A 26,306-nucleotide genomic window follows, 5' to 3' on the forward strand; every position below is an offset into this window, starting at 1 on the left:
TTGGAAAAAAACAAAACCAAAAACCCGTCACACTGGCAAAAACGGACCAAAACGTTTGTCACTTTTTATAAAGTGATACACTTCGGTGCTGATGAAGACCTGGACCCGCTAACAGCAGGGCTCTAGATAATCACAACTTCTGGAGGATGAGTTGGTCACAAATATCAAATCTAAAAATACCCTTTGGCTCAGAAACCTCACTTCTCACATTTATGTGTAAGAAGTAGTAGGCTGAGGAGACAAAGACGTGCTCACCGGGGGGATTTATTGCGGTTTTGTATACAGGACAGTGAACCACCGGAAACCACATCCGTGTCCTTCAAGAACGGAATGAATTACGATGCAGCCACCTCTACAGAACGCTCGGCGATTCTTTTAAATGACAGCTATGAATCTATCATCATTGGCATAGAAAGAAGTACACGTCTGTTGTTGTGTTTTAAAAAGACTCCAGAAGCACCCCCAATGCCTCAATGGATGAATGGAACAAAAATGTGTTCTGTACACACAATGCAATATTCTTCAGCCTTGAGAAGTCAGGAAATCCTGACACACGCGACGACATGGATGGACCTTGAGGACATTCTGCCTGTTGGACTAAGCCAGTCGTAAACGGACAGACACTGTGCGATTCCACTCATATGAGGTCGCTTGAGGAGTCACATTCATAGAAGGGTGGGTACCAGGGGCTGGGGGACGGGGTGCCAGGGGCTGAGGGAGGGGGAGGGGGTGTTGGTGTTCAATGAGACAGAGCTTCAGTTTGGGAAGAAGAAAAATTTTGAAAATAGACGGTGGTGATAGTTGCACAACGATGTGAATACACTTACCACCACTGAACTGTACACCTAAATGGCTAAAATGGTAATTTTATGTTATGTGATTTTAGCCACATTTTTTAAAAAGGCTCCAAAGCAGTGTATGTTTCCATTTTTGTAATATAGCAAGAAATGTTAACAATGATGTGATTATGAGTGTTCTTTTTTCTTTTTTTATACTTGCTTGTATTTCCTGATATTTTGGGCAGTAAGAACATTAACTTTTATGCTAATCAAAAAAACTATTTCAAAAATAACATACTAAGTTGCACAAACATTCAACAAAACCATATTTTTTTCTGGTTATAGAAGTAATATAAATTCATTATAGAAAATCTGGAAAAGTGAAAGAGATAATGCTAAAAAAGAGATAAATTGTAATTCCATCACTCCAAAGTAAATATTTTAAAAAACCGTCACTGTAAATACTTTGATATCTATTTCTAATTTTTTCTGCAAATGTTTTTTTTCTTTACATAATCATGTCTAGAGTAATTCCTTTATAGAGTTTTGCATCCTGCTTTTTTTCACTTTAACTTTCATCAGATAGTCTTTTCAAAACCTGATTGAAATAGATAAATGATATTCCACTGCACGGACAGGGCATTATCCGTTTTCCTTTTGTTGGACTTTAGTTGGTTTCCAATTTTTCTCAACTGTAAGTACCGCTGGCAAGAAGAAGTCTGTACATAAATCTGACTGCAAATCGGATCATTTCTTTGTGATCAGGTTCTAAAAGGAGACTTACTGACTCGAGTGACGTATGTGATATAAAGCTGCTTTCAGGGAATGTTCCAATTTCACCTCCTTCCAACAGTATTATAACTTTCAAACATCCTTGTCAAGCGGATGAAAGGGTATGTTGTTTCAATCTGTGTTTCTTTGATCAAGTGGCGAGGTTAGAAATTTCCCTTGGCGTGGACAGGCCGTTTCCACGTCTGCTTACGTCTGTTTTTCACATGAGCCAGTGTTTCCCTCACTGGTTTGAAGCGAGGAGGAATCCCTCCGACTCTGGCCTTCAGGGCAGCCCAGGACTCTTGCGCGTACCCCCCTCTCTGGGAAGCCGGCCGGCGTGTGCCCCTCGGCAGTCACTTCCCAGCCCCACCCTTGGTTCCTTGCTGTTTGCCCTGAACGGGTGACAGCGAGTGAGTGAGCCTGGATGCTCAGGACGGGCGCCGGGGGTGCGGGGGGGGGGGGGGAATGGGTGGTGAGGCTTCAGTTGGCCTGAAATGCACATGCTGACCCTGGAGGACTTTAGCCGGGCTAGAGTGACTCATTAACCCCCAGTCACCCCGTGCACACCCCCCTCCAGGAGGGCCCGGGCCTGGCGGGGGCGGGGGCAGGGGCTGGGGGCGGTTTCCACCTGCCTCCGTTTCTGAACGTGACCCCGATCGCCGCCCAGCGCACACTGAGCTCGGCTGTGGACTTTTGCACGTGCCGTCTGACCTTCAGTTCGGTTCTCAGGGGCGTCCACTCTGCACACCAGCCTCACTTGGGTTTTCGTGAAGAGGTTGAAGTTTCTCCACTTTCAGGAGCTGTGTCTCTGGTTCTCTGACGGCTCCTGTCTCACGGTGGCTGGTCTTGCGTCATAGATTCACCCCGCGGCGCCGTGGCCCCCCTCACCCGCCCACCTCGGGCCTCAGCCACAGGTGCTGGAGCCGCTCGCAGCCCGATTTCACAAGTCCTTCAGCTGCCTTAGAAGACCTGCGGGTTCAGAGTCCTCCCAACGCAACCCCTCAGAGGTGGTTTTGGCCAAACTCTTGGTGCCGAGGAGAAAACAGACCCACGGGGGGTGGGGACCGACCCAGGTCTCTGGGCTCCCGGCCCCCCCCTGCCCCGTCCCTTCCCAGCGGCCGGGGCTCACGTAGGTGGTTGTGAGTCACCAGGTGGGAGGGCAGTGCCCAGGGCGGGGAGCCTGGCTTCCGCATGTGGAGCAGGACAGACACCCCCCCCCCTTATTCACGACGCTGCCGCTTCCAGTCTCTGAGCCACCTCGGTCCTGTCGCCCCGCAGTGCCCTGGCTGAGCCCGGCTCGACGGCCATTGCTTGACCTGCAGAGCCGTGATCTCTGCTCCCCGCTTGCCCAGCCTGGGTGCAGCAGGCTCCTCCAGAGCTGCGGGACGAGGACAGGAGGGGCCCGGTGACAGAAGACATGACGTCACTGCCCGGGCTGTGCTCCCGCCCTTTCCTGCCCCCACCCCTTCCCCACCTGCTTAGGGAACCTCTCTAGATCCTTCTTCCCCTGCCCTCCCAACCCCAGGGTCTCAAGCCTTCTCCAGGAAGCAGCAGGCCTCCCAGACTCCCACTACTTTGTTATTTTCTGGTGGAACCGGGGCACCGCCTCCTGCTGGCTGTGTGATCCTGAGTAAGTGACCTCTCTGTGCCTCTGTTTTCCCATCTGTAAAATGGACCTAGTAGGAGAGGAGTTATGGGGGTTGAATAAAATCATGTGTTTCAAGAGCATAGTACAGCGCTGGGCCCCCTTCCTGCCCCTGCCCACTGAACCTTTGCCCAGGGGCTCCTGCCCCGTCCAACCAGGGTGTCCATTACACTGTTTCCCAAGAGGACTCCTTCCTCCTCTGTCTCTTTGCCGGGGGGTGGGGGTGGGGCGGGCGGCAGCCACCTTCAAGGAGAACACCTTTCTGTGACATCGAGGCTGTGTAAAGGCTGCACTGACCCTTTGGGCTGTGAGTGGAACCCCTTGTCCAGGCGGACTGCAGGGTGGTGGGGGCCTTTGCTGCCTCCAGCCGTACTGGGAGCAGCAGGAACGCACAGTGTCCAGCAGCCGAGCTCGGCAGCCCCGAGACAAGGAAAGGGAACGGCACCTGGAGTGAGGTAGGCGTGGGATCCAGCTCTGCCTTTGCGCTGCACGTGCTGTGTGACTCTGGGTGAGTTGCTCTACCTCTCTGGCTTCAGCTTTCTTTTCTGTAAAATGCAAAGAGTTGAGGCGGTCACGACTGGCCTGTGTGTCACAGCACCAGGCCCGGCGTGCGGGGGGCCCCGTCTCGGAGCACGTGGCTGTGAAGTGCCCGGCGTAGGCTCGGCATGCGGTGGGTCTAACCAGGACCTGCTCAGCTGCTAGAGTCCCCTTGCTGGGAGGCCGATGAGGTTCCCTCCCGGGCCCGTGACGGTGGGTGGGCGAGTCGGCCGGAACTCGGTGACGAGGGAGGTCTGGCGGCTGTGACTGGCTCTGCTGCCACCATGACGTGATCCCTCAACGGGACCTCCCGAAGGGCCAGGAGCAGGGCCTCGGAGCCCCTCTGCCTTGTGTCAGGGTTGGGGCAGACGTCCGCCCAGCTTGGGTGCTCTCTTAGAGGAGGGGCTGATTTGCACCACGTCCTCTCTATCCTCCCTGCCAGCTCCATGAGCACTGCCCAATATGGCGCCAGCCACGTGTGGTACCTTACAGGACAACAGGGATGGAGGGGACATTCTCCATCACAGAAAGTTCTAGTGGACGCTCACACACACGCCCCGCCACCGACACAAGCTGGGTGCCGCGGGCTCACCAGGATGACCCAGAAGTGACCCAGCCCCCAAAGAGCACAGCCAGCTGTGTGTCAGACACTAATCAAGGCCCTTCCAGGTGCAGGAGGATATCGTGAAACCAAGATGTGTACGTTCCCTACCTTCACAGAGCTTCCTGTCCCACAGATGGACAGCTGTCTCCCCAGCAGAGACTCAAAGTAGTTCAGGCTTAAACAACGGAGACTTTTATTTTCTCTCCTGAAAGCCCAGGTTGGAGAGGCAGCTCCGGGACACTGTCCGGGTCTGGATTCCTTGTACCTGTCTCTCCCCACCCCCTCTGGATTCCTTGCACTTGTCTCGCCCCACCTGCCTTCCAGCCAGCACAGAGGAAGGACTTGGAAAGAGGCTGCCCTTCCCTTTGCAGGGAACTCAGAGCCACTTCCCACACTTCCTGCTGGTCAGCCGCAAGGGAGGCTGTGAAATGCAAGCTTTCTTCGGGGCAACTCTGCTCTGCTGAGAACTGGGAGTTCTAGGAAGGGAAGAGTGAGTATGTGAGGACTTTGCTACAGAGGGACAAGCATGAACTAAGTGAGCACACACATAAGTGGACAAACCTTGAGGAATGCTTTGAAGGCGAGGTACATGGTGTTGGGAGAGCACAGGAAGGAGTCCAGGAAGGCTTCCCTGAGGAAGTGGCATTTGAGATGTGAGGTAGAGAATGAGTAGGAGCTAATGGGGAAGGAGGGTCACAGTGTCCACAACAAGGGCAGCAGTGGGTGGAAAGGCCCTGTGGTCGGAGGGAGCATAGCCTTCTCGGGATGCCTAAGAAGCCCTGGTCGATGAAGGTCACAGAGGTGCTCTGCAGACGGGAGCTCCATGGGGCTGGGGGTCAGAGATATCTACTCAGTTCCAGGTACTTTTCTAAGTTCTGTACTAATTAATTCATTTAATGCTTGAACAACCCATGAAGTTGTACCTGTGCGGTTCTCATCTTCCGAGAAGCAGACGCCAAGAAGGGATGAGATGTGCAACAGACTTACGGGACTGTCTTGGTTCACTCGACAGATATTTCTGAAGTGTCCTAGGTTCTGGGGATACAGCAGTGAAGAAAACAAATCCAAGTCCACATTCTTAGGGACCTTGTCAGATAGTGGGAGAGACAGGCAATCAACAAATAAGACTGTAAATGTTTCACTTTGTCTGTCATCTCTGTTTTGAAGAGCACGACATGGCCTCTTTCTCTTCTCCTTGGCAAGGAGTTCCTGGTAACAGATTCTTCCCGCTACATCAGGAGAGTTTTCCTCCCCTGACAGGACCTGGGGTAAGCGCTACATGTAGCCAGGCAGGTGGACCTTTAGGCACTTGAGCTGGCAGCGTTCCCATTCACAGACTCACTCATTCATTCATTCATTCATTCAGCCAACCCAAGTCGATGGAGCCCCTCCTCTACTCCAGGCCCTGTGCCACGAAGGACAGGCACGTGAGCCCCGAGCTAGCCTGCAGGTGGGACGCAAGGGTGAGATGGGACGACATCCTTAAGGAAATTAAGGGGGAGCTGATATCTGAGGGATGAATGGGTTTAATCAGGCCAAGGTGGTGCTGGAGCGGGGGCGGGGGAGAAGGAGCCAGGTGGGAGGCACCTGTACAAAGCAGCTCCCTGGAAGCTACTCAGGGGTGTTCTGGGTCTCTTTGGGGACAACTGGTCTCCTAATTTTGCCAGTGACCAACTGCTTAACCTGTTTGGCATAGATTCCTCAGCACCGTTTAATTTCTCTCAAGCTGACCATGCCTGCTTTACGTCTTGCAGACATTCATTAATTCAACAATTGAGCACTTACTGTGTGCTTGGTGCTGGAGATGTGAAGGGACCAAATGGACAGAAATCACTGCTTTGGTGGAATTTACACTCTATTGAAGGAGACAAAAAGCGAATGAAACAAAATATAAAATATATAATATGTTAGCAGGGAATAAGCACCAAGAAGAAAAGTTCAACAGGATAGGGAAAGAGGAAATATTAGGGAGAGTGTGAACATTTTAGATTGGGTGGTCAAGGCCGGGCTCTCTGAGAAGGTAACATCTGAACGGGTGACAGAGCCACGGGGGAAGAGCTTATAAAGGCAGCAGAAACAGCAAGTACAAAGGCCCTGAGGTGGGATTGTGCCTGGTACGTCGGAGGGGCCACAAGGAGCCATTGTGGTTGGAGGGGTGTGAGCAAGGGGGAGAGGAGTACAGGGAAGGTTGGGGTCAGGATGGGGGCCGACCCTGTAGGGCACTGAAGGCAGTGGTGAGGTGGGAGCCATGGAATGTTCTTTTTTTTTTTTTTTTTTTTTTGGCGGTACGCGGGCCTCTCACTGTTGTGGCCTCTCCTGTCGCGGAGCACAGGCTCCGGACGCCCAGGCCCAGCGGCCATGGCTCACGGGCCCCGGCGCTCCGCGGCATGTGGGATCTTCCCGGACCAGGGCACGAACCCGCGCCCCCTGCATCGGCAGGCGGACTAGGGAGTGATCTAGGTTGTAACACAGCATCTTGGTTGTTTTTCAGTTTCTTTTTTTTTTCTCCAGTTTTATTGAGATATAATTGACATATGTCACTGTATAAGTGTAAGGTGTCCAACATAATGGTTTGACTTACGTATTTTGTGAAATGATTACCACAATAAGTTTAGTTGGCATCTCATATGAATACAATAAAAGCAAAAGCAAAAGGAGGGAAAAAAAGGTTTTTTTCCCTGTGATAAGAACTCTTAGGATCTACGCTCTTAATGACTTTCATATTAACACACAGCAGCATTCGTTATGTTTATCATGTTGTACGTTACATGCCTAGTACTTATTCATCTTATACCTGGAAGTTTGCACCTTTCGACCACCTTCCTCTAATTCCACCCCCTCACCTTCCTTTGGTAAATCTGATCTCTTTTTCTATAATTTTGTTTTTGTTTCTGGTTTAGATTCCACATATAAGTGAGACCATACAGAGCTTGTCTTTCTCTGCTCAGCTTCTTACTAGCCCGTGCCGAAGCTTCCCTGTGTGCTGAAGCTATGGATGTGTCTCTGTTTCCAAGCTTCTTCTGACCTTTCGGTGTGATTTTCACCAAAGAGATGGGGGGACACTGGCCTGAGAGTGTGTGAGGAGCAAAGGACCAACGACAGGCAGGGATGTGCCCGACTCATACCTGCACAGAGACGAGGCGGGGCGCTTGAACCCTCCAGACCTCTGTCTCTTCTATAGGAATGGGTGAACTCCGTCTGTTCTGCGGATTCTGGCCACGGCCTCCATAAACGTTCAGACAGTGCAGACAGCGTCTTCATCATCCTCATCCTCGACGCTAGCGTCCTCCAAACCCACCAGCCAAGCCCCAGTTTGGCTCCTCGCGGTAGCAGAAGCTGCATCTCTGGCACCGCTGTGTGCACGGCGAGGGCCCCGGGATGCAGGATCCAGTGCCCGGCACGTACTTAGGAGCCCAGACCCCCAGCATTCCAGAGCGCCTGGACAGGTCCTGGCTATCAGTTCCCGTTCTAGCAGTGTCCTGGGGAGGAACGGAAAACGCTCTCCGCCTCCCAAGCCAGGAAGGGGAAGGATGCAAGCTCCGTAGAAGGCGCTCGCTGCCCACCAAACTGGCTGTCCGGAAGACGCCCTCTCGGGGTACACGGCCGGGCCCGCTCACCCCTCCTCCCTCCTTACCAGCTGTGTGCCCGGGAGGACCACGGCCTCAGAGTCCTTCTCTGCGTCTGTAAAATGTTGGCTGAGGATCCGACAGGTGTGGTTCAAAGGCGCGCTGGGGGCGCGGCACCCTCAGCTCACGTGTCTCCTGGGCCGTTCACTCTGCGTCTCGCGCTTCCCGTCCCCGAGGCGCTGCTGCGGGCTTCAGCGCGCGCGCTCTTCCGAGGGAGCTGGAGGCTCACCTAGCCGGACACCCGCCCGCATCTCTCCAGCAGCGTCCCCGACGAGTCCTGGCTTTACCTGTTGGCCCGCCCGGGGTTGCAGGTGGGCGCCGGGGAGAGCGGGTCGGGCCGGGGCTGCCCCGCGGCGCCCACGCTGCGTGGGCCCTTCTCGGAGCCCCACGTTCTCACCTGGGCTAGAGCCTCGGGAACGGGCAGCGCGGCCGCCGCGAGGCCACTGCGAAGGGAGGGGGCCGGAGGGGGCGGGGCCGGGGCGCGTGACGCGCGGCGCGGGCCAATGGGGCGCGCGCCCGGGGCCGAGCCTCCTGCGAGCCTTCGCGGCGCCCGCCGCGTCACGTGAGCCCGGGAGTGAGCGCCGAGCGGGCGGCGGCGGCGGGGGCTCCGCCGCAGCGACGCGGGCCGGGGCGAGCAAGAGCGAGTGCAGGACGCGCGGCCGCCGCCCCCAGCGCAGCCCGCAAGGCCCCGGGACCCCCGGGCCTGGCCGCCGGCCGGCCGTGCGCCGAGTTCAGGTGGGAGCGGCGCGGCGAGGACGGACGCGAGTGGCCCGGGCCTGGCGCGCAGGGGGCCGGAGGGGCGCAGGGGAGCTCGGGGGGCGCGGGCGGGCCTCTGCACGCCAGGCCGGGCGCCCGCACGGCTGTCCCGGGCTCCGCGTGAGCGTCGGAGGCAATGTCGGAGGAGCCGGGGAGCCTCGCGCGCGGCCGGGGGCGGACAGGCTGGTGGGTCAGCGACCCCACGTGCCCACCGGCACTTTCCCCGCGCGGGCTGGTCCGCTGCCTAGGCGCCTGGCCCCGCGTGTCCGTGCGCGCCTCGCGGGCCGGCCTCCCATATGGCGGGCGCGACGGGGCCTGCGGGCGGGCGGGCGGGCGGGCGCGCGGCGGGGAGGGGCGGAGGGGTTACTGTCGGTCACCGCAGCCGGCCCGCGGGAGGGGGCGCGGGCCGGGGGCTCTCGGTGCTGCGCGGGCGGCGCCCCAGGCTCCCCCTGCGCCCCTTTCCCACACACGTTCCCACACACGCGGGGACTCCACGCGGCTCCACGCGCGAGTGTGTCGCGGACGCCCCTCCCCGCTCTCACCCCGCCCCGCACACGCAGTCACACGGCAGGAACTCGCACCCCCGCGCGGCTAGCGGAGCGGGGAAGCCACCCCGCGCGCCGCAGCGGTCCGCTCGCTCTCCCTCCCCTCGGTCGGCCCCCTGTGGACCCTCCCCCCGACTCCCGCTGTTTTCTGGCCCGGGTGACAAAATCCCCAAGTGCCTGAGCCCCTGAAATCACTTCCCCCCAAGGGCAGGGTGGCTCGTGGCGAGCCCCGCCGCCCCACAGGTGCGAGGACGCTGGGCTCGCGACTTTGGGGCCTGCGGGCGGCGCGGGAGTGGAGACTCTTATTTTGAAGGGCGGCCCCCGCCCGCCGCCCCCGTGATTTGCACGCTGACCCAATGGAAGGCCCTTGGCCGGCGCTCGGCTTGTTATCAATTACATGTTGTTCCTGCAGCCGCTGTGTCCCCGGGAGGATAAACAGCAGGCCTGGCCGGGCCGGGGAGGGGCGGAGTCCGGAACAGGGCGTCCCTCCCCCTGCACGCAGCCTGCGTCTCTGGCCGTGCCACGTGCTGCTGTGTTTCAGGGCCGGCGCCCGGCGCCCCGCAGCCCCTACTGGGCTCTCAGTGCCTGCGTCCGCCCAGGCCTGATGAGCCCTGCGTTAGGACCCAGGCGGTCTGCTGCTGCTTCCCCACCACCACCCCCACCCCACCCCTTTCACTCAGTCAGCAAAGTTCTGCCAGGTCCTGTTTCAGACTCTGGGGTAACAGTCAGAACGGCTTATATTCTGGTGGGGAGGTAGACAGAAAATGAGGTACCCAAATACATAACTAAGATAGTTCGGGCGGTGGCAACTGTTAGGAAGACTGCGATGTGGGGTGGTATAACAGGGTGGTCAGGGAGGTCCCACGGGGAGTGACTTATGAGCTGAGATCTAAATAAGGCACTCCCTCCTAGAGTGCTGGGGAAGAGGGGTCCGCGGAGGGGAAACAGCCAGGGCCCTGGCCTGAGGCCATGAAACTGGTGAGCTTGGGGCACAGCCAGTGCGAACCGGGCAGGTGGAGCTGAGGTCTGGGGCGGATGGGCAGGGTCCAGGTGCTGGGCTGCTGGGGCGAGATTGGGTCCCATTTCCTTGGGAATCTATAAGTTTCCTCCTACCCCGCCCTACCGTACTTATTTATTTCCCCCTCTGTTTCTTTGGTATCATTTAATGTGTGAATATCTCAGTTTATATCGCTAAAATGTAAGGCGTCCTTTGAAAAGTATGTACCAACCACAATACATCATCACATTTAAAAATATTAACTGTAACTCCTTAATATCATGGACTATTCAGTTAGCGATCACATTTCAGGGGCAGGAACTTGGCCCAATCTGCCCCTTACCGCCTCAGTCGTGGTTCCAGGAAGGCTGGAGACCCCGGATTCCTAAGCAACACAGCAGAGGGGCAGATGACCACATGCCCACCCACTGAGGCTAACCCTGAAGGCTAGTGCTGGCAGATGCCCGCCCCCGCAGTGAGTGCTCAGCGTGTGTTAGCTCATTGCTGGGAACTAGGCACGGTTGGGAGGATCCCCATCCAACACATGGCACAGAGAGGTTGTGCCACCTGCCCAAGGTCACACAGCTGGCAAGTTGCAGAGGCAGGAGCTCAGCGTGGGCGACAGGGGAGAGGGGGTCTTAGGCCGCGTGTGGAATCTGTTCTTCACATTATCGGGCATTTCCATTCCTTCTCAGCGCCCGATTTGGTGACTAGTGTATGGTTTTAAACTCCCAGTTTTAAATCCTTAGCGGAATATTTACAACCAAAAGGCCAAACGTTCTCCTGCAGAACTGCCGTGGGTGCAAAGCTGCCACCTTGCCTTAGCTTCCTGGAGCTGCCTGAAGCTTCCTGGACACGGTCAGCAGAGCACGGAACAGATGGGAAAATGAGGTTTGGGAGAGCGAGGGCTTGCCCAAGGTCACAGCTGATGATGACCTGGCTCTGGGAGGTCCCTGCCCCTGGTTGGGCCTGTTGCACGTTGGGCGGTGCTGGGTGCCAGGTGCAGGACTGGTGCTCGAGACAGAGCAAGGGGGTGGGTGCAGACGTGATGCCAGGCAGCAGAGACTCTCTGGCTTTGGTCGCAGAACACCTTTTCCTCAACCTCAGCAAACCCCCCGCTATGGTCACTGGGTGGGGACAAAGGTCCGCAGAGGTGGCCCTGTCACAGCCAGACACTGTTGACTCTCCCGGGACACCGGACCCAGCATGGCCTTCAGCTTCCCCCTCTCCTCTCTGCTGATGTTCTCTGAGCCCCTCCTGGGCACCAGCTGCCTCACCAGGAGCTGGGGACACAGCCGCGACCCGACGGCCCAGCCTGCCCTCATGGAGCCCCTGGTCCAGTAGGGAGAGGGCGTGAACTGGGCCTTCCTGAGGTGGTGAGTGCTCCACGGGGTGCAGCCCAAGGGGTCTTATCTCCCACGCAGCAGGTGTTGTGAAGTCAAAGGAGATAATAGCTGGGCTCTGAGACCTGGGTGCATTTTGCTCCTTCGAGTTACCGCCACAGGGCATGGCCCTTGCACCGCTAGGAAAGCCCCGGGAAGGTGCCGGCCCAGTTGAGAGCGTTTGGGGAAGGCCTGTCCCTGCCTTCCCTGATTCACAGAGCAGGCAGCTGAGACAGGAGGGGTCCGAGAACTGGAGGGCCGGGGGCCTGCCCCCCTTCAGGTGGGGAAACAGCCCGTGAGGGCGTCTAATTTTTTGCCTCCAGCTAGACTTGCCTGATTAAAATACAAACTGCCCAGTTATATTTGCATCTCAGATGAAAGAATTCTTTAATATAAGCCTGCCCCATCCAACGTTTGGACACACTTATATTAAAAGTTGTTCATTCTTTAGAATCTGAGTTTCAAGTTTAACTGGGTGGCCTTTATTTTTATTTGCTTAATCTGGCAACCCTACCCAAGCTGCAGCAACACGGGGGTCAGAGGGCGAGTGGCCATTCTCCTACCCCCTCCAGTGATTCTGCAGGAATGAGGCCGAGGTCGGTTGTCCTTGGGACGGCAGTGACTGCTCAGCCGGACAGGGGTGCCGCCTGGCTGTTCGGGGTGCAGAGGGCCTCCTCACACGCTCACCCTCTCCCTGCCATGCACTCACACCCCGTCACTGGCAGACACACGCATGTTCCTTCCCAGAATTGTTCTGGAAAATCTCTGTGCAACCACAAGAGCCGGGTTGTGCAATGGGCTTGGAGAGCACTTTTGCAAACAGGTGGTGCAATTTCAGAAAGCCCTCTTGCAGACAGAGTTCTCCCGTGAGCCAGGATGGACGCAGGGCCCACACATTCAGCAGCGGGAGGCTGCGGCTGGCCCCGGAGCCGGGCCAGGCGCCCCCAGGGTGGCGGGTGAGCGTGCTGCCCTCCTGACTGGGCCTCCTCCTTCCTCTCCGCAGCCGCCCCCGGCACGGCCACGCCAGCATGGTGGACCACTTGCTTCCAGTGGACGAGACCTTCTCGTCGCTGAAGTGCCCCCTTGGTTATCTGGGTGACAGGCTGGCTGGCGGGCGGGCGTACCACATGCTGCCCTCGCCCCTCTCGGAGGACGACAGTGACGCCTCCAGCCTCTGTTCCTGTGCCAGTCCTGACTCGCAAGCCCTTTGCTCCTGCTACAGCGGCGGCCCCGGGGCCAAGGGCCAGGACAGCATCTTGGACTTCCTGCTGTCCCAGGCCACGCTGGGCGGCGGCGGCGGTGGTGGCAGCGCTGCGGCCAACGGCGGCCCCATGGCCTGGGGGACCTGGCGGAAGGCACCGGCACCTGTGAAAGGGGAGCATTTCTGCTTCCCCGAGTTTCCCGTGGGAGACCCCGATGACGTCCCGAGGCCCTTCCAGCCCACCCTGGAGGAGATAGAAGAGTTTCTGGAGGAGAACATGGAGCCAGGGGTGAAGGAGGCCCCAGAAAGCAACAGCAAGGACTTGGAGGCCTGCGGCCAGCTCTCCGCCGGGCTGCACAGGAGCCACCTCCACCCTGGGGCCGGTGGGAGAGAGCGCTGTGCCCCCCCCCCGGGAGCTGCCGTGGGCAGCAGCCAGAGCCCGGGGGGGGGCCCCGCCCCCGACGGCCCCATCCCCGTGCTGCTGCAGATCCAGCCGGTGCAGGTGAAGCAGGAATCTGGCGCCGAGCCCATCTCCCCCGGGCAGGCCGCTGAGAGCGTCAAGGTGGCCCAGCTCCTGGTCAACATCCAGGGGCAGACGTTCACGCTGGTGCCCCAGGTGGTGCCCTCCTCCAGCTTGAACCTGCCCTCCAAGTTCGTGCGCATTGCCCCTGTGCCCATTGCCGCCAAGCCCATTGGGTCGGGACCCCTGGGGCCCGGCTCCGCCGGCCTCCTCATGGGCCAGAAGTTCCCCAAGAACCCGGCGGCGGAACTCATCAAAATGCACAAGTGTACTTTCCCCGGCTGCAGCAAGATGTACACCAAAAGCAGCCACCTCAAGGCCCACCTGCGCCGGCACACGGGCGAGAAGCCCTTCGCCTGCACCTGGCCGGGCTGCGGCTGGAGGTCAGTATGGCGTCGGCAGGCCGGGCGTCTCCACGCCCCTGGGTGTGCTGCCGAGGCCGCATTCCCCACCCTTGGATAAGGCTGCTTAGGAAGGGGAGAGAGGGGTGGGCAGGGCCAGGGCCAGAGCTGGCACACCGCCCAGGGGTTTCCTTGTGCCTCCAGATCCCTGGTCTGCAGTCTCACGGTGACCAGGTAAGGCTGTGCCCGTGCTGGAGGAGAGGGGCTGGGCCACGCAGAAGGGCTCTCGTGGGAGTGACGGGGCAGCTCAGAATCGTGCGGGGCGGCTGCAGCTGTGTGCACCACTCCTCGTGCCTCGGGGTGCCCCCAGGGGTAAGCACCCCCCTTACTCCCCTTTCCAGCTGAGCAAGCAGAGGCTCAGAGCAGCTCAGTAACTTGCCCAAGGGCATGCCACTTTGCAGAAGGGATTTGAAGCCAGGGCTCAGATTAGAGAAGTCCCAGCCTGAAAAGGCTGCTTGCCCGACCAGAGGCACCAGCTGTCTTTACAGAGTCCTGGGGCATCTGGGCTGCGCTCCCTACGGGGGACCTGGCGGTGGGTTTGAGAAGCCAGGAAGGCCAAGGGAGACGGAGGGCCAGGCCAGGGGTGCCGCGCTGAGGGCGGGAGACTCCTTCCAGGCTCTCGACTCTGTGGCACCGTGGGGGAAAGCAGCTCTCCAAGGGGCAGGGGCAGGGGCTTGCCCAGGGCCCCCCAGCCCATGGGAGGCCGAGCCGGGCGGCAGCCCTGTGGCTCTCCCCCACCGGACCTCACGAGGGGTGTGTGGCTGTGTGTGCAGGCTCGTGTCTGCACCTTGCCGTCTCCACGTGGGTCTCTGCTGCGTGACCGAATGTGATGGCGTGTGTGTGCGTGGCTGCGCGCGGTACACGGGGGCAGTTTGCAGCTTTTGTTTCCTGCTGGGATCTCATCTGAGAGCTGGCCCCCTGGGCAGAGGTGCTGGCCACAGCGTCCCAGCTGGCCAAGGCTGTGGCGTGGCTGGGAGCTGTGACCTGAGTGTTGGGTGTGATGCTGGCGGCCCCTCGCCGTGGAGCGCCAAGCCGGCCAGAGAAGGGGCTTTTCCAAAGGCGCCCACAGACCTGAGGGCTTCTTCCAGAGCCCCAGCCCCAGCCCTGCGGGCCTCCCGCCTCCCGGCCGGGTGTACTTGCAGGGCAGCTTGTGGGGCCTGTGGGCTGGTGGGGTGCCATGTTCCGTGGCCAGACTGGGGCCGTGCGGGGGCTCAGCTGCAGGAGACGGCGTCCGGACGCCTGGGCTGGGGCAGCTGGTGGCGACGGTCGGAGCCCCAGCCCCGATCTACCACTCCCGCCGTTGCCCTCCGGTGGTCCCCGGGGCGGGCCTCCGTCTCCCGTCTGGCAAGTGAGGACTTGCTCCCTGCCACTGCCTGCCAGGGCTGTGCGTGCAGGGGTGCAAAGCAGCGCCCCTTCCCAGAGGTTGTGCGGTCGCTCTCATACGAGGTCAGAGTGTGAGAAGGACCCGGAAGGGGTTCGGCCCGGCTTCCACGCGAGCGGCGCTCCGGGTCGGAGGCCCCCAAGACTCACAGGACTCGGCCTGCGTTCTTCTCGTGGCAGGGCTGGGCCGTGGAGACGTGGGGCAGCCTCACTTTCCCGGGCACTGTCCCCGGCCACTGCTGACTGTTGGGAAGGGGCCCCTCCGCTCAGTGAGGCTGGGTGGAGCCGCAGGGAGGGAAGGTGTGGTCTTGGTCAAGGCCACCCGCCGGCCGCTCCACCAGGAGGCGAGGACCTGCGTGCGCCCTTCTGGGCTGCCCCAGAGAGCAGACGGGAGGGACCCTCAGCCCCGGCACGGTGGCCTCAGAGGGACTGAGTTCCCCATGGGCGGAGCTCTATGAGCAAGAATGGGATGTATGGTGGGCATTCAGCTCTGCCACTGTCTGAGCCCTTGCCCGGGTCTTGCCCAGGACCCCCTTGGCAGGGGCAGGCATGGTGGCTACCTGGCACAGGGAGGTCTCCCCGGATGCCCCTGGGAGCCGTCCCTGCCGTCAGCCACTCCTGGAGCTTCTCCCAGATCTGGGTCTGGCCTTCGTGGGGTCACATGTGGCACACGCACTGCCTGGCCGGGAGCTGAGGGCGCCCGCCCCTTGGAAGGGCTGTTTCTCCCCGGTTGGTCTTCAGGGATCCTGAACCCCTGGCAATGTGCACGTGACGTGAGTGTCCCTTCAATATGGTTGTAGCCTCCAGCTGAGGGACGGAGGTGGAGGGAGTCCTTCCAGCAGTTGGGTGGGAGGATAGATGGGCTTTGGGGCAGCTCCGTCAGCACAGGACAGGGATAGCATGGCACTCACCCGCTCACAAGCACTCACTGAGTGCCAGGCACTGTTCTAAGACTCTCAGAGCTGGAATTGCCTCCACAAATCCCCACACTTTGCTTGCATACTTCCTACCACGGGGGGCTCATTACCCACTCTGGCCTCTAGGCCTACTTCGGTACACTTAGATTCCTATCCAAGCCCCTCATTCTGGCCCACGGGCACACACGGTCTGCTCGCCAGCCTCCCCTCCGCAGCGCAGGCGCGCTCGGCCCTCTCTGCGCCCCGTGTCTCCAGGAGTCTCCTTCAGCGGTGGCTGTCGTCAGTCTTGCGATGGTTCTGGCTTTGTCCTTCCCATGTCACAGGCTCTCTGAGGCCTCGCAACAGCCCCGTGATGTGTGGGCACCATCACGTTTTACAGGGGGGGACACTGAAGCCCAGAAAGATCAAGTCGCGCGCCCACGGGGACAGAGCACGAACCACCCACGCTGCGGCCAGCACGCTTCTCCCGCCTGCAGCCCCAGGCCCTCACCCTCTCCCTGGGCACCTGCTGTCAGCTGCCAGGCATCGGAAACCAAAGCTCCTGACGTGCCGAGAAGGCTCCATAGTCGTAGCAAGTCCGTGAGCGGGCATCAGCCTGTCGTCCCCTTTTAGAGAGCGGGAAACTGTGGCCCGAGCATTTAAGGGACTTGTCCACTGTCACACAGCTGGTACGTGGCAGAGCCAGGACCGCAGCCCGCCTGTAGCCTCAGGAGGTCTCTGCAGCCCCCTCCACACCTCCAGTGGGGGGTGGACCTCGCCCTGAGCCAGGCCTGCCCTCCGTGTGGGGAGCTCACCACCCCCAGGCCCCTCTCTTCTTCCTGGTGGTCTTGGCGAGCAGTTCGCTCTTCCTCGTCTGGGGCTGGTTCTGGCTGTGGCTTCGTGTCCCGCGCCCTGCGCTGCACACCTTTCGGCCGTGAACGGTGTCCCCCAAGGTCGTCACTGGCCCAGGTCACCGACCGCCCCTCCCTTCGGCGTCTGGTCCTGAACCCAGTATGCCCTGTTCTTCCCCCGTACTGGCATGGTTCCGGCGCCCTGGATGGGGCTGGGGCCAGACTGTCCCTATTTGGATCTGACCGTCTAGGAAGAGCCGTTTGCCGCCTTCCTAGAGGCTTCCTTGCTTCGCCCCCGGACGCGGTTCCGTGCGGCGGAAAGTCCTGTTCCATGCCCTCCTGCTGCAGCTAACAGGGATACTGACGACGTCCGGCAGCCCCACGTGGTGGGAGGCCCCAGGGGAGGCTGGGAAGCTGAGGCTGCAGAGCCGGGGACAGGATCCGAAGCTGCGGCCCCGCAGCCGCCACCCTTCCCTGCAGTCACAGAGCCCGGGTGCTGTCGGACAGGGCGCGCACCGCACAACCCACCGCAGCCCTTAGCCTGACTGTTCACAGCCGTGGCTTTCCGGCTGACGGAGGCGGCGGCTCCGGAGGGTCCTCTGGACCCCTGTGCTTCCTTGTCCTGCCCCCCAGCAGCACCGATCGTGGTCGTGACTCCCCGGGGCCCAGCTCACAGCCGCCAAGCGGCTGCCCTCCTCGCTCGTGGCCTCTGCACCCTCGCGGTCCTTGAGGCCAGCCCGCCCCTCCCTGCGTCCAGGCTCAGAGAGCTTAGCGACACGCCCGGTGCTCCGGGCAGGAGGTAGCGGAGCTTACCGCCCGCCTGGCCCCTTCCGGTGACGGCTGCCGTACGGGAGAAAGTGGGGAGGGCGTACGGCGGGGGCCTTCTCAGGGCCCCTGTGCCACAGGGAGAGGCCGGGGGTGTGTGGCCGGGAACAGCTCTTCTCAGGCCTGGATGTCCCTCGGCTGCCTGCCCCTCCCAGGCATCCCCCGATGAGAGGCCGCTATGGCCCTCGTGTCACCGTTTGGCCCCTGAGACAAGTCCTGGGAGGTGGGCAGGAATCCCGAGAACCTCACTGGACGAGAGGGGACAGACTCTGAGGCCCAGGACAGGTGGCGAGTTTGCTCGGGGCCACGCAGGCTCGCCGTGGGGGCGGGGGGAGCCTGAGCCATGGGGCCACCCCACCGGCTGTGGGACCCCAGCAAGCCCCTCGCCCCCTTCGAGCCCTCGCCGTGCTGCCATCGGTCCAGGGAGGCTGGTCCTGGCTCCCTGGCCGGGAGGGTGCGGCCGACCCCACGCCTCATGCCTGGCGGGTGCGGGTCCCGTGGGGGCCGTTGTCGGAGCCTTCGCCTCGGGCAGGCCTGGCTCCGCTGGGGGCAGGTGGCCCGGGCTCTGACGGCCAGGAGCCTTGATGCCCCTTCCCGCCTGCGTGGGGCTGCAGTGGCACACGCCGCCTGGCTCGGCCCTGTGGAGGAGGCCAGGCCCTCTGCGGGCGGCAGGGCAGGCGGGGCCCGGGCAGGACCTTTGCTCTGGCCTCGGCTGCTCTGTGGCTGGTGATGCTGGATCAGGGCCTCATCGCCCTGAGCCTCAGTTTCCTCACGTGGCAGACGGGCCGGTTCCTTATTTGCAGAGGTAGCCGAGCGCGCTGCTCTGTGCCTGCCCCGGTGGGCTCCCTGGGATGGGCGGCGGAGCGCCAGCCTCCAAGCACAGAAGCCTGGCCGTGTCGCGCCGGGGCAGGACCCTGGGCTCCGGAGGGGCCGAGGGGCGCCGGGCCAGGCTCGCCATCTGGGGCTGAGGCCCTCCTGCCCTCCACCTGACGCTTCCCTGGGCTTGTGCTGCCGCACCGTCCTGGCCCTCCACAGGCTGCGGGGCCACGGCTTCCACACAGAGGCTCAGGCCCAAGGTGGGCCGCCAGCCCCGGCCTGGGCTGGGCTGGGGACGGCTGCCCCCGGGCGCCACCTCTCCTACCTCGCGCGTGGCCCCAGGCCCACGGACGGGGCTGTTGGCCCTGGCGCTCCTGTTCACATGTTCTTACGTGTGCACATGTTCACGTATCTGTCCTTGTGGTGCGCACGTGTGAGCGTGAGCGCCTGTGTTCATGGTGTGCGTGCGTGTGGCATGTATGTGTGCGCGCGGCGTGCGTGCGTGTTCTGGGGCTAGAGAGGACTGACTGTCTGACAGCTCTCCATCCTCCCGAGGGCGCTGCCGTGTCCGCTCTTTCTCATAAATGCGTGTGCTGGACACCTGTGTGCTGGGCACTGGGCTGGCCACGGCGTGTATGTCTCTCCTCATGGAGCTGCCGGTCTCGTGGCACAGACTGACGTTCATCAAAAAGTCGAAAACTGAAGTTGCAACGGTGGCGGGGGCCAGAAAAGAGAGGTGCCTAGTGCCACGGGAGCTGAGGACGGGACGCAGTCCTGGAGGGCTTTCCTGAGGAAGTGACATTTGAGCTGAGCTCTAAGGGGCGGGTCGGAGGGAAGGGCATTCCAGACAGGGAACAGTACCACAGTAAGGGCACACGTCCTGGGGAGGGAGAGGCCAAGGGCAGGTCGTGTAGGCAGAGCACAGAGGAGGAGAGCGTGTGTAGGGAGGGTGGGGTCTCACTGCCAGGCCCAGGGTCGGGAGTGGGGAGAGCCTGGAGTGCCTGAAGGCGGTGACCACGGCTAAGCCCTGTGGTCAGCTCGGGTCCCCTAGCGAGCTGCTCCTCCCCAGCAGCCTCTGGGCTCCCAGGCTGGTGGGGGCCGCAGTAGGGAGGCCGCAGGGGAACCATTTAAACCCTCAGGAGCACCTCGCAGGGGCGCAGTTTTGCTCGGGGACATCTCAGGGGGCCCAGCTTTTAGGAAAGTAGGGTCCAGGGGTCGTGGGGGCCAAGTCTGAGGGCCCTTGCTCTTCTGTGGCGGAAGCGACAGAGGAGCTGGGAGCTCCCTGCAGGGCTGGGCAGGGGCCTCGTCCCCGGGCCTGTCTCTTCTCGCGGGGCAGGGCTGCCCGTACGGACACTCACAGGAGCCCCAGGTTCTGGTGGGAGGGGGGCTGGAGGCACAGCTGCAGTTGGGGGCCTGTGGGGTCACCAGCGGCCCTCAGGCCCCAGCACGGGCGCAGGCCTGCTGTCGGCTGCTCTCGCCTCCCTGGGGGGGCCGGAGGGGCACGGGGGGTGGGGCGGGGGCGGTGACCCTCCCAGCGGCCCCCGGAGCGCTCCGGCCCTGGGGCCGCGGTGGTGCGGCCGCTCACCAGCCTGTCCCACAGGTTCTCGCGCTCGGACGAGCTGTCCCGGCACCGGCGCTCGCACTCGGGCGTGAAGCCCTACCAGTGCCCCGTGTGCGAGAAGAAGTTCGCGCGCAGCGACCACCTGTCCAAGCACGTCAAGGTGCACCGCTTCCCCCGCAGCAGCCGCGCGCCTCGGCCCTGACCCTGACCGGGCTGGCGCCGCCCGACCACCCGCCCCGCCCGGTACTCTGTAGCAATAAGTTATTGGCCTCCTTCAGAGGGACTCCTTGACGTCGTTCCAGGCCACCTTCTGGAGCCCAGGGATGCGGACCCGGCGCCTCCGCCCGCCCCCGCCTTGGGGGGCCCGGAGGCGGCCCGGGGGCCCTAGTGCCTTCCTGCGGCCCGGCCCCTCTCCCGCTGGGCTCCCCGCCTGGGCCAGGGCTAGCACTCGATTGCTGGGGAGGAAGAAACGTGCAGTTTTGCAATGTCAGTTCCCGGAGGGAGCCGTGCCGGGGAGAAGGAAGTAGGCCAGAAGTCCGGGGCCGCACTGGAGTGTGCGTGTGGCTTCCCCTTGGCCTGACCCATGGAGGGTACGGTGGGGCGGTCTGGGGTGCAGGACCTGGCCTCCGGGTGGATGTGGGATTGGGCGACAGGCCCCCTCTTGGCGAGGTGGCGGTGCATGTGCTTGAGTTAAATGTGCAGGGCAGACGGACAGGTGCAGGTCTGCCGCAGGGCGATGGTACCGGTGTGGCTCAGCCCCTCATCCCGTCTGCAGACAGATCCAGACAGCAGCCTCCGGGGTCACCTTCAGGAGGAGAGGGGAGCCGCTGCATTGCGTGTAAAAGAGCTAGATAGAGCCTCCCAAAATCCTGATTTAGAAATGCATTCCTTATTTTGTCTAGAAATTAATATCAAATGAACTAGCTTGTTTTGAGAGGTTTATTTCACATCCTATGAATGTATGTAAATAAAATGTACATAGGTGCATCTACATAAAATCTTTTAATAACATGTCAACATTGTGTAAATTTGAAATAAAATCTATAAAGCTGGTGTACATATGTTACAATTATATATATTTTCTTTGGTCCTTCATAAAAATATATTTACTTTGCCAATAAAAAGAAAAAAGAACTTGATAACTGTGGCATTCGTGTGCTGTTTTCCTCTGCTCTGCCAGGAACGGGGGTGATTTTGGGTGCTGAGTCTCCGTGTCTGCATCTGCAGCCCTCAGGGGACCTTGGTTTGGACCCAGAGGGATACAAAGCCTCCTTGGGTGTCCGGCCCCAGGCCCAGCAGTGCGGGGCCCCCACAGCCCCACTTCCACACCAGGGGCTGGGTCTCTGCTCATTCTGGTTTCCTGGAGGGCTACCTCTCTTCCACAGACCCACGGCCGCCCCATCCCAGCATCACTGTGGGAAGAGAGCACAGGCCAGGTCCAGCCCACAGGGCCACCGCTCCCCCGAGTTCCCGTCTGAGACCCTTGCTTGGCACTTCCCACCTTGCGTGCAGTGCATTGAGCGTGTGTCGTGCGCTTACTGTGTGCACCGTGGCGGGGGTGTGGAGCAGACCGCTTCCCCCCTCGAACCCCTCCAGGGGGTGGCACATTATCTCCACTTGCGATTCTGAACCGATCAGGAGTCTTGACCGGGTGGAGGCAGACGCTGGAGGTGGAGGGGCGCGTGGAGGGGGGATGGCCAGCGCATAGGGTGAGGCTGCCGCCTGGACGCAGCCCAGCTGCTCCGAGCTCTGGGGAGACAAGGTTGAGGCCTGGGCCCACCTGCACGCCCTGGCGGGCTGGGAGCAGGGGCGGTGGGGACCAGAGAGCGAGCGAGGAGGGGCCGAGAGCTGGCGAGGAGGGGCGGGGCAGCCGCGTCGGGCACCGCAGCGAGGGGGCCGCCCACTTCTCTGTCCACACGACGTGGAGGCCGTCCTTTCCCGGGGCCTGAGGCACGTCAGGCAGGGGGTTCTCAGCGACACCCTCGGACCCGGAGCAGCTGGCAAAGCTCCGTGGGTTGGCAGCGGAGAGGTGGAGCGAGGCGTGTGCGTGTGTGCGTGTGCATGTCTGCACGTGTGCTCTGCATCTCGGGAGGTGGAGGCCATTGTCCCTGCTGATCTGGGAACCCCTCGCTCCAGCTGTCTTTCGTGTCGGTGGAGCTGGCAGGTGTGCCCAGCACAGCACAGGGGATCTGAGAACGGGCTCCCCATCCCGACTGGCCCTGGTCCTGGGGAAAGGACTCGGCCTTGTGACCTCTGCCCTTTGACCCTGACAGGACGTACTCTCTGTGGCCAAGCATGCTCCGGGGAAGTGAGGCATTGATTTCCAGGTGCATTAACGTAGCGCTTTCTTCATCCACAGAGAAGCAGTGGAGCCCAGAGAAGAGGGACACAGGCCATCGGGATGGTCACGCTGGAGGAGCCCGCGAGCACACACACGCGTGGGGCTGGCCGCTGACCCGGGGCACCGCTCACCTGCTCTCGGTGCCTGTCCCCCACAGCCACCCACTCAGAGCCCGCGGCCCCCCCGGCTGGCCCTCTGTCCGGGCCGAAGCCAGGCCGGCCGTGTGTGCAGGGTGGTGAAGCCATCCCCCCCCGCCTGGGCTCCAGACCCCCTTGCGCGTCTGCGCTGGCCGGGGGCGCGGAGGGAAGGGACGGCGGGGACGAGGACCACCTCTTGACCCTCGCCCACCCTCTGGGGGAGTTTCGTGAGCCTCTTGACCCCGCGCAACGGGCGTGACAGCCCCAGGTGGCAGCCTGGTGCTGACTGAACAGCCGCGAAGACCCTTTCCAGGGCGTGAGCCTGAGTCTTGGCCGGATGGAGGGCCGGGAGCCGGGCCTCAGCTGTCCCGTGCCGTGGCCCCTGGCAGCGCTGCAGAGTCCAGAGCGCTGTGGAGGCGCCTGGCTTGGCCACCTCTGGGAGACCCCCGCCACCCCCTTTGTCCCCCTTTGTGACTCGTGTGGCCGGAAGAGGAGTGTTTGTCTTGGCCTGCAGGCCTGGTGTGCCCACAAGCGTTCGTGATAGGGAGGCATCTGGAAGGCTGCGGAGCAGAGAGCCAGCCTCAGCAACCCGGCACCGCCCGGCCCTGCACGGGGCCATCCCGCACGGCGGGCAGAGGCCGGGGAGGCACATCTCCGGAGACTGGACCAGGCAGCGTGGGCTAGGCTGCCGTAACAGAGAAACCCCAGCACCGCGGAAGCTTCTTTTTCTCCGTTGAAGCAGCCCCGAGGCTCCCGGCACCTTCTTCGCTGCCCTCGAGCCTGGCGCCCCGGGGGCCCCGCGCCTGCCTGCAAAGAGCAATCCGGGGCTTGTGCTTCCCCCACACAGCACACGCCTGTCCACCGACGTCCCCTCGGCCAGGGCTTAGTCACACAGCCTCATTCGCTGCAAGGAAAGCTGGACGACATAGCCTTAATCTGTCAGGTTAGGAGCACAGCTAAATTGGGGTCTTCCGTGACAGGGCAAGGAGGGCAGAGAAGGGGTGCGGCTGTGGCCAGGTGCCCGCCCAGCGGGTAAGTCGTGGTGGCCCCGTGGCTTTGTCCACATTCTCAGAATGGGTGTCACGGCAGGTATGGGACCAACAGTCAGGCCTCCAGAGACAGCCGGGTGTCACGAGGGGAGACGCCGCAGGTGCTTTGTGTGACAAGCACGACTGCAGATGGCAGGTCCCCGCCTCAGGGACGAAAGTAAACAAGAAACAAACCCTGTGATGTCACCAGCGTCTACGCCTGAAGGGGCCCAGGGTCCATACAAGTGCCGTGGGGTTGGGGGACAGAAGCAGACAGGCCCGGGGCCGGGGCTTGCAGGGGTTGTAGCTTTCCTTACGCTCCACAGTTCAGGGTCCTGCAGGCCTGGCCAGTGGGCACAGCAGAGGAGCTGCCAGGAAGGGGCCTGCTGTCTGCTCGGCAGCCGATGGGACGGGGGCTCCGAACAGCACGTGAGGGCCCAAGAGCGGGGCAACGTCGGGCTCTGACAAACACCAAGTCTGAAAAGACCTCGCTGCATTTGAGGTCAGGCTAAAGGGATCCCGGACGCCAGGGGGCTGCTAGGAAGACACGGAGGGCGGCCTAGAGAGCAGCGTCCAGAAGACAGGGACGCACACCTCGGGGGCCCACGGCAGGGCCAGAAAGGCATCCGCGGCGGTCTCCCGTAGTTGTCCACGGGTGAAAAGTCCCGCGGCTCCTGGGAGGGCATGAAGAGATCTCGGGCAGAAACAGGAGAGCGACAGGACGGGGTAGACAGAGCGACGGGACGGACGAAGGAGCATCTCCGGGGAAGAAAAGGGGTAGCAGCGGAACTCAACCTGCGGGAGGGGTGCTGCCCTGGAGGCGGACTCACACGGACCCTCCGGAACCTGGTGGTGAACGAAGGAGGGACACGAGGGAGACGGGTGTGGAGCGCAGAGAGCCGGGGGCCGAGCGCTGGCGGTTCCGGATCAGAGACGGGGTGAGGTGACGTAGATACTGACGCATAACATGTATAACAGACGAATATGTACCAGGTAGGATACGCTAATACACAGCATATATAATACACGAATGCATAACGTGTGGCACACCCATACATAACATACTGATACCTGACACCTGTAATACACCAATGCACAACATGTATGATACACTAATACATAATACATAATACTTGAATATACAACATGATATACAAATACATAACATGTAATTAACTGATACATAGCACATAATACACTAATACATAACATGTATAATGTACTAATACGTAACAGGTATAATACACTAATACATAATATGTATAATACACAAATATATAACACATGATATACAAATACATAACATAATGTACTGATACATAACACGTATAATAAATACACTAATACATAACATATACTGATACGTAACATATGTACGATACTTATAACATATAACAACACGCTAACGTGTAACATATATACTAATACGATTACAATACACTGATATATAACTAAATAACATAATGATAACTATAGCTCTGTCCACACATAAGGCAAGTGGGGGACCAAGACAATATCCCTCCGGGGAGCGGGGGGCAGGAGAGAACAGCGGGTGGGTCACAGAGGGGACAGTGGAGTCCAGGCCGGGTGAGCCCGCAGCCCCGCTGAACCTCAGCTACATCGGCCTGTGTGAAGCGCTGTGAGAAGATGCAGTAAGTCAGCACATTTAACACAGCAGACTCGCTGCACGACAGACAAGAGAGAGACTCAGACACCAAGGAGGGCGTCCAGCAGAGGAGCGCCCAGAGAAGCGCTCTGGGCTGGCCCTCAGCTCAGGGGGAGGGGCCCTGGGGGCCTTGCAAGAGGAGCCCCTGGTAGAAGGAGGTCTGGATGCTGAGACCCAGGAGCCTTCCTGCCGCCGTGGGCCCTTCCCCCGCTGGCCCGTCCGCTCTGACCCCAGGAGCCGCGGGCGGACACCCAAGCCTGGTGCTGGGGCTGCTCTTCCCGCTGGTTCCTGGGTCGGTTTTGTGAACAGGCCCGGACTCTGAGCTGAGCGAATCCTGTAAAACCCAGAGCAGCCTCAGAACGGGGTGGCTCTGGGAGCAGGGAGGAGCGGGGTCGCCCAACTTTGTCACAAGGTCGCGTCAGAGCCCGGAGGGCCAAGACGCCTCACTGGAAACAAATGACTCCAGAGGAAAAAGGCAGCACGTACTTGTGAGTCAAGAACTGCAAGTGGCTTTTAAAATCTGAATGCAGACGCCAAATACTGTTACAGGAAGAGAAGCAAGGGGTCTCAGTGTACAGGTAGCTACGTTACGCCAGTCTGGCTCCGACCCAGTTAGACAAACACTGGAAGGTGTGCAATGCTTGAGGTCTCCTGTCTCCCAGAGAAGCCTCTGCCTTGAAAAAAGCAATGTAGACCACATGGTTTACTTGTTCGTAGACTGTGCTCCATGGGCACAGGATTTGCTATAAACCCAGATCCTAGAATAAATATCATCACATTGAGCTATAAATTCTGGTTTCTGGGCACCACGATTTAGTTACCAATTACATTTAAATGGTAAATTATTTACCATTAATAAGCTTTTAGATTGTTCCCACGTGTTGCTGCGATAAATAATGATATAAAACAGAACAGACTTTACACACAGCTTCATACACAACTTTTTTTTTTTTTTTGCGGTACCTGGGCTTCTCACCGCTGTGGCCTCTCCCGCTGCGGAGCACAGGCTCCGGACGCGCAGGCTCAGCGGCCATGGCTCAC

At 60.5% G+C, this 26,306-nt stretch overlaps 1 protein-coding gene and 1 long non-coding RNA gene across 9 annotated transcripts; one reads left to right on the forward strand and one right to left on the reverse strand.

Annotated features, from left to right (window-relative positions):
- Nucleotides 1–5: 5 nt before the first annotated feature.
- Nucleotides 6–8,438, reverse strand: LOC136794944 (uncharacterized). Of its 3 annotated transcripts, XR_010842406.1 has the most exons (8): nucleotides 8,360–8,409; nucleotides 7,971–8,249; nucleotides 7,462–7,559; nucleotides 6,122–6,191; nucleotides 5,260–5,422; nucleotides 4,898–5,165; nucleotides 4,445–4,812; nucleotides 11–3,740 (listed from the first exon to the last, which is right to left on the reverse strand). It is a non-coding gene; the product is annotated as an uncharacterized lncRNA (long non-coding RNA). The 3 variants fall into 3 exon arrangements; XR_010842407.1 differs by lacking the exon at nucleotides 4,898–5,165 and having other exon boundaries at nucleotides 6–3,226; nucleotides 3,641–3,740; nucleotides 4,445–4,541; nucleotides 7,462–8,438; XR_010842408.1 differs by lacking the exon at nucleotides 4,898–5,165 and having other exon boundaries at nucleotides 7–2,928; nucleotides 3,641–3,740; nucleotides 4,445–4,541; nucleotides 7,462–8,400.
- On the forward strand, nucleotides 8,251–26,047 carry KLF15 (KLF transcription factor 15). Of its 6 annotated transcripts, XM_067043242.1 has the most exons (4): nucleotides 10,726–11,118; nucleotides 11,368–11,636; nucleotides 12,646–13,746; nucleotides 22,453–26,047. In XM_067043242.1, the coding sequence occupies exons 3-4, from the start codon at nucleotides 12,671–12,673 to the stop codon at nucleotides 22,769–22,771; spliced, it is 1,395 nt and encodes a 464-aa protein (XP_066899343.1). In that variant the 5' UTR covers nucleotides 10,726–11,118; nucleotides 11,368–11,636; nucleotides 12,646–12,670; the 3' UTR covers nucleotides 22,772–26,047. The 6 variants fall into 6 exon arrangements, with proteins under 6 accessions (XP_066899344.1, XP_058934125.1, XP_058934126.1 ...); XM_067043243.1 differs by lacking the exons at nucleotides 10,726–11,118; nucleotides 11,368–11,636 and adding an exon at nucleotides 8,251–8,273; XM_059078142.2 differs by lacking the exons at nucleotides 10,726–11,118; nucleotides 11,368–11,636 and adding an exon at nucleotides 8,547–8,697.
- Nucleotides 26,048–26,306: the final 259 nt, after the last annotated feature.

The sequence above is a fragment of the Kogia breviceps genome, chromosome 10 (genome assembly GCF_026419965.1).
Source record: "Kogia breviceps isolate mKogBre1 chromosome 10, mKogBre1 haplotype 1, whole genome shotgun sequence".
Lineage (NCBI taxonomy): Eukaryota > Metazoa > Chordata > Mammalia > Artiodactyla > Physeteridae > Kogia > Kogia breviceps.

Coding starts and splice junctions, on each gene's coding strand:
- KLF15 (XM_067043243.1), top strand. CDS start 12,671: ATGGTGGACCACTTGCTTCCAGTGGACGAGACCTTCTCGTCGCTGAAG. Junction 13,747..22,452: donor TGGCCGGGCTGCGGCTGGAG/GTCAGTATGGCG, acceptor CTTCATCCACAG/AGAAGCAGTGGAGCCCAGAG.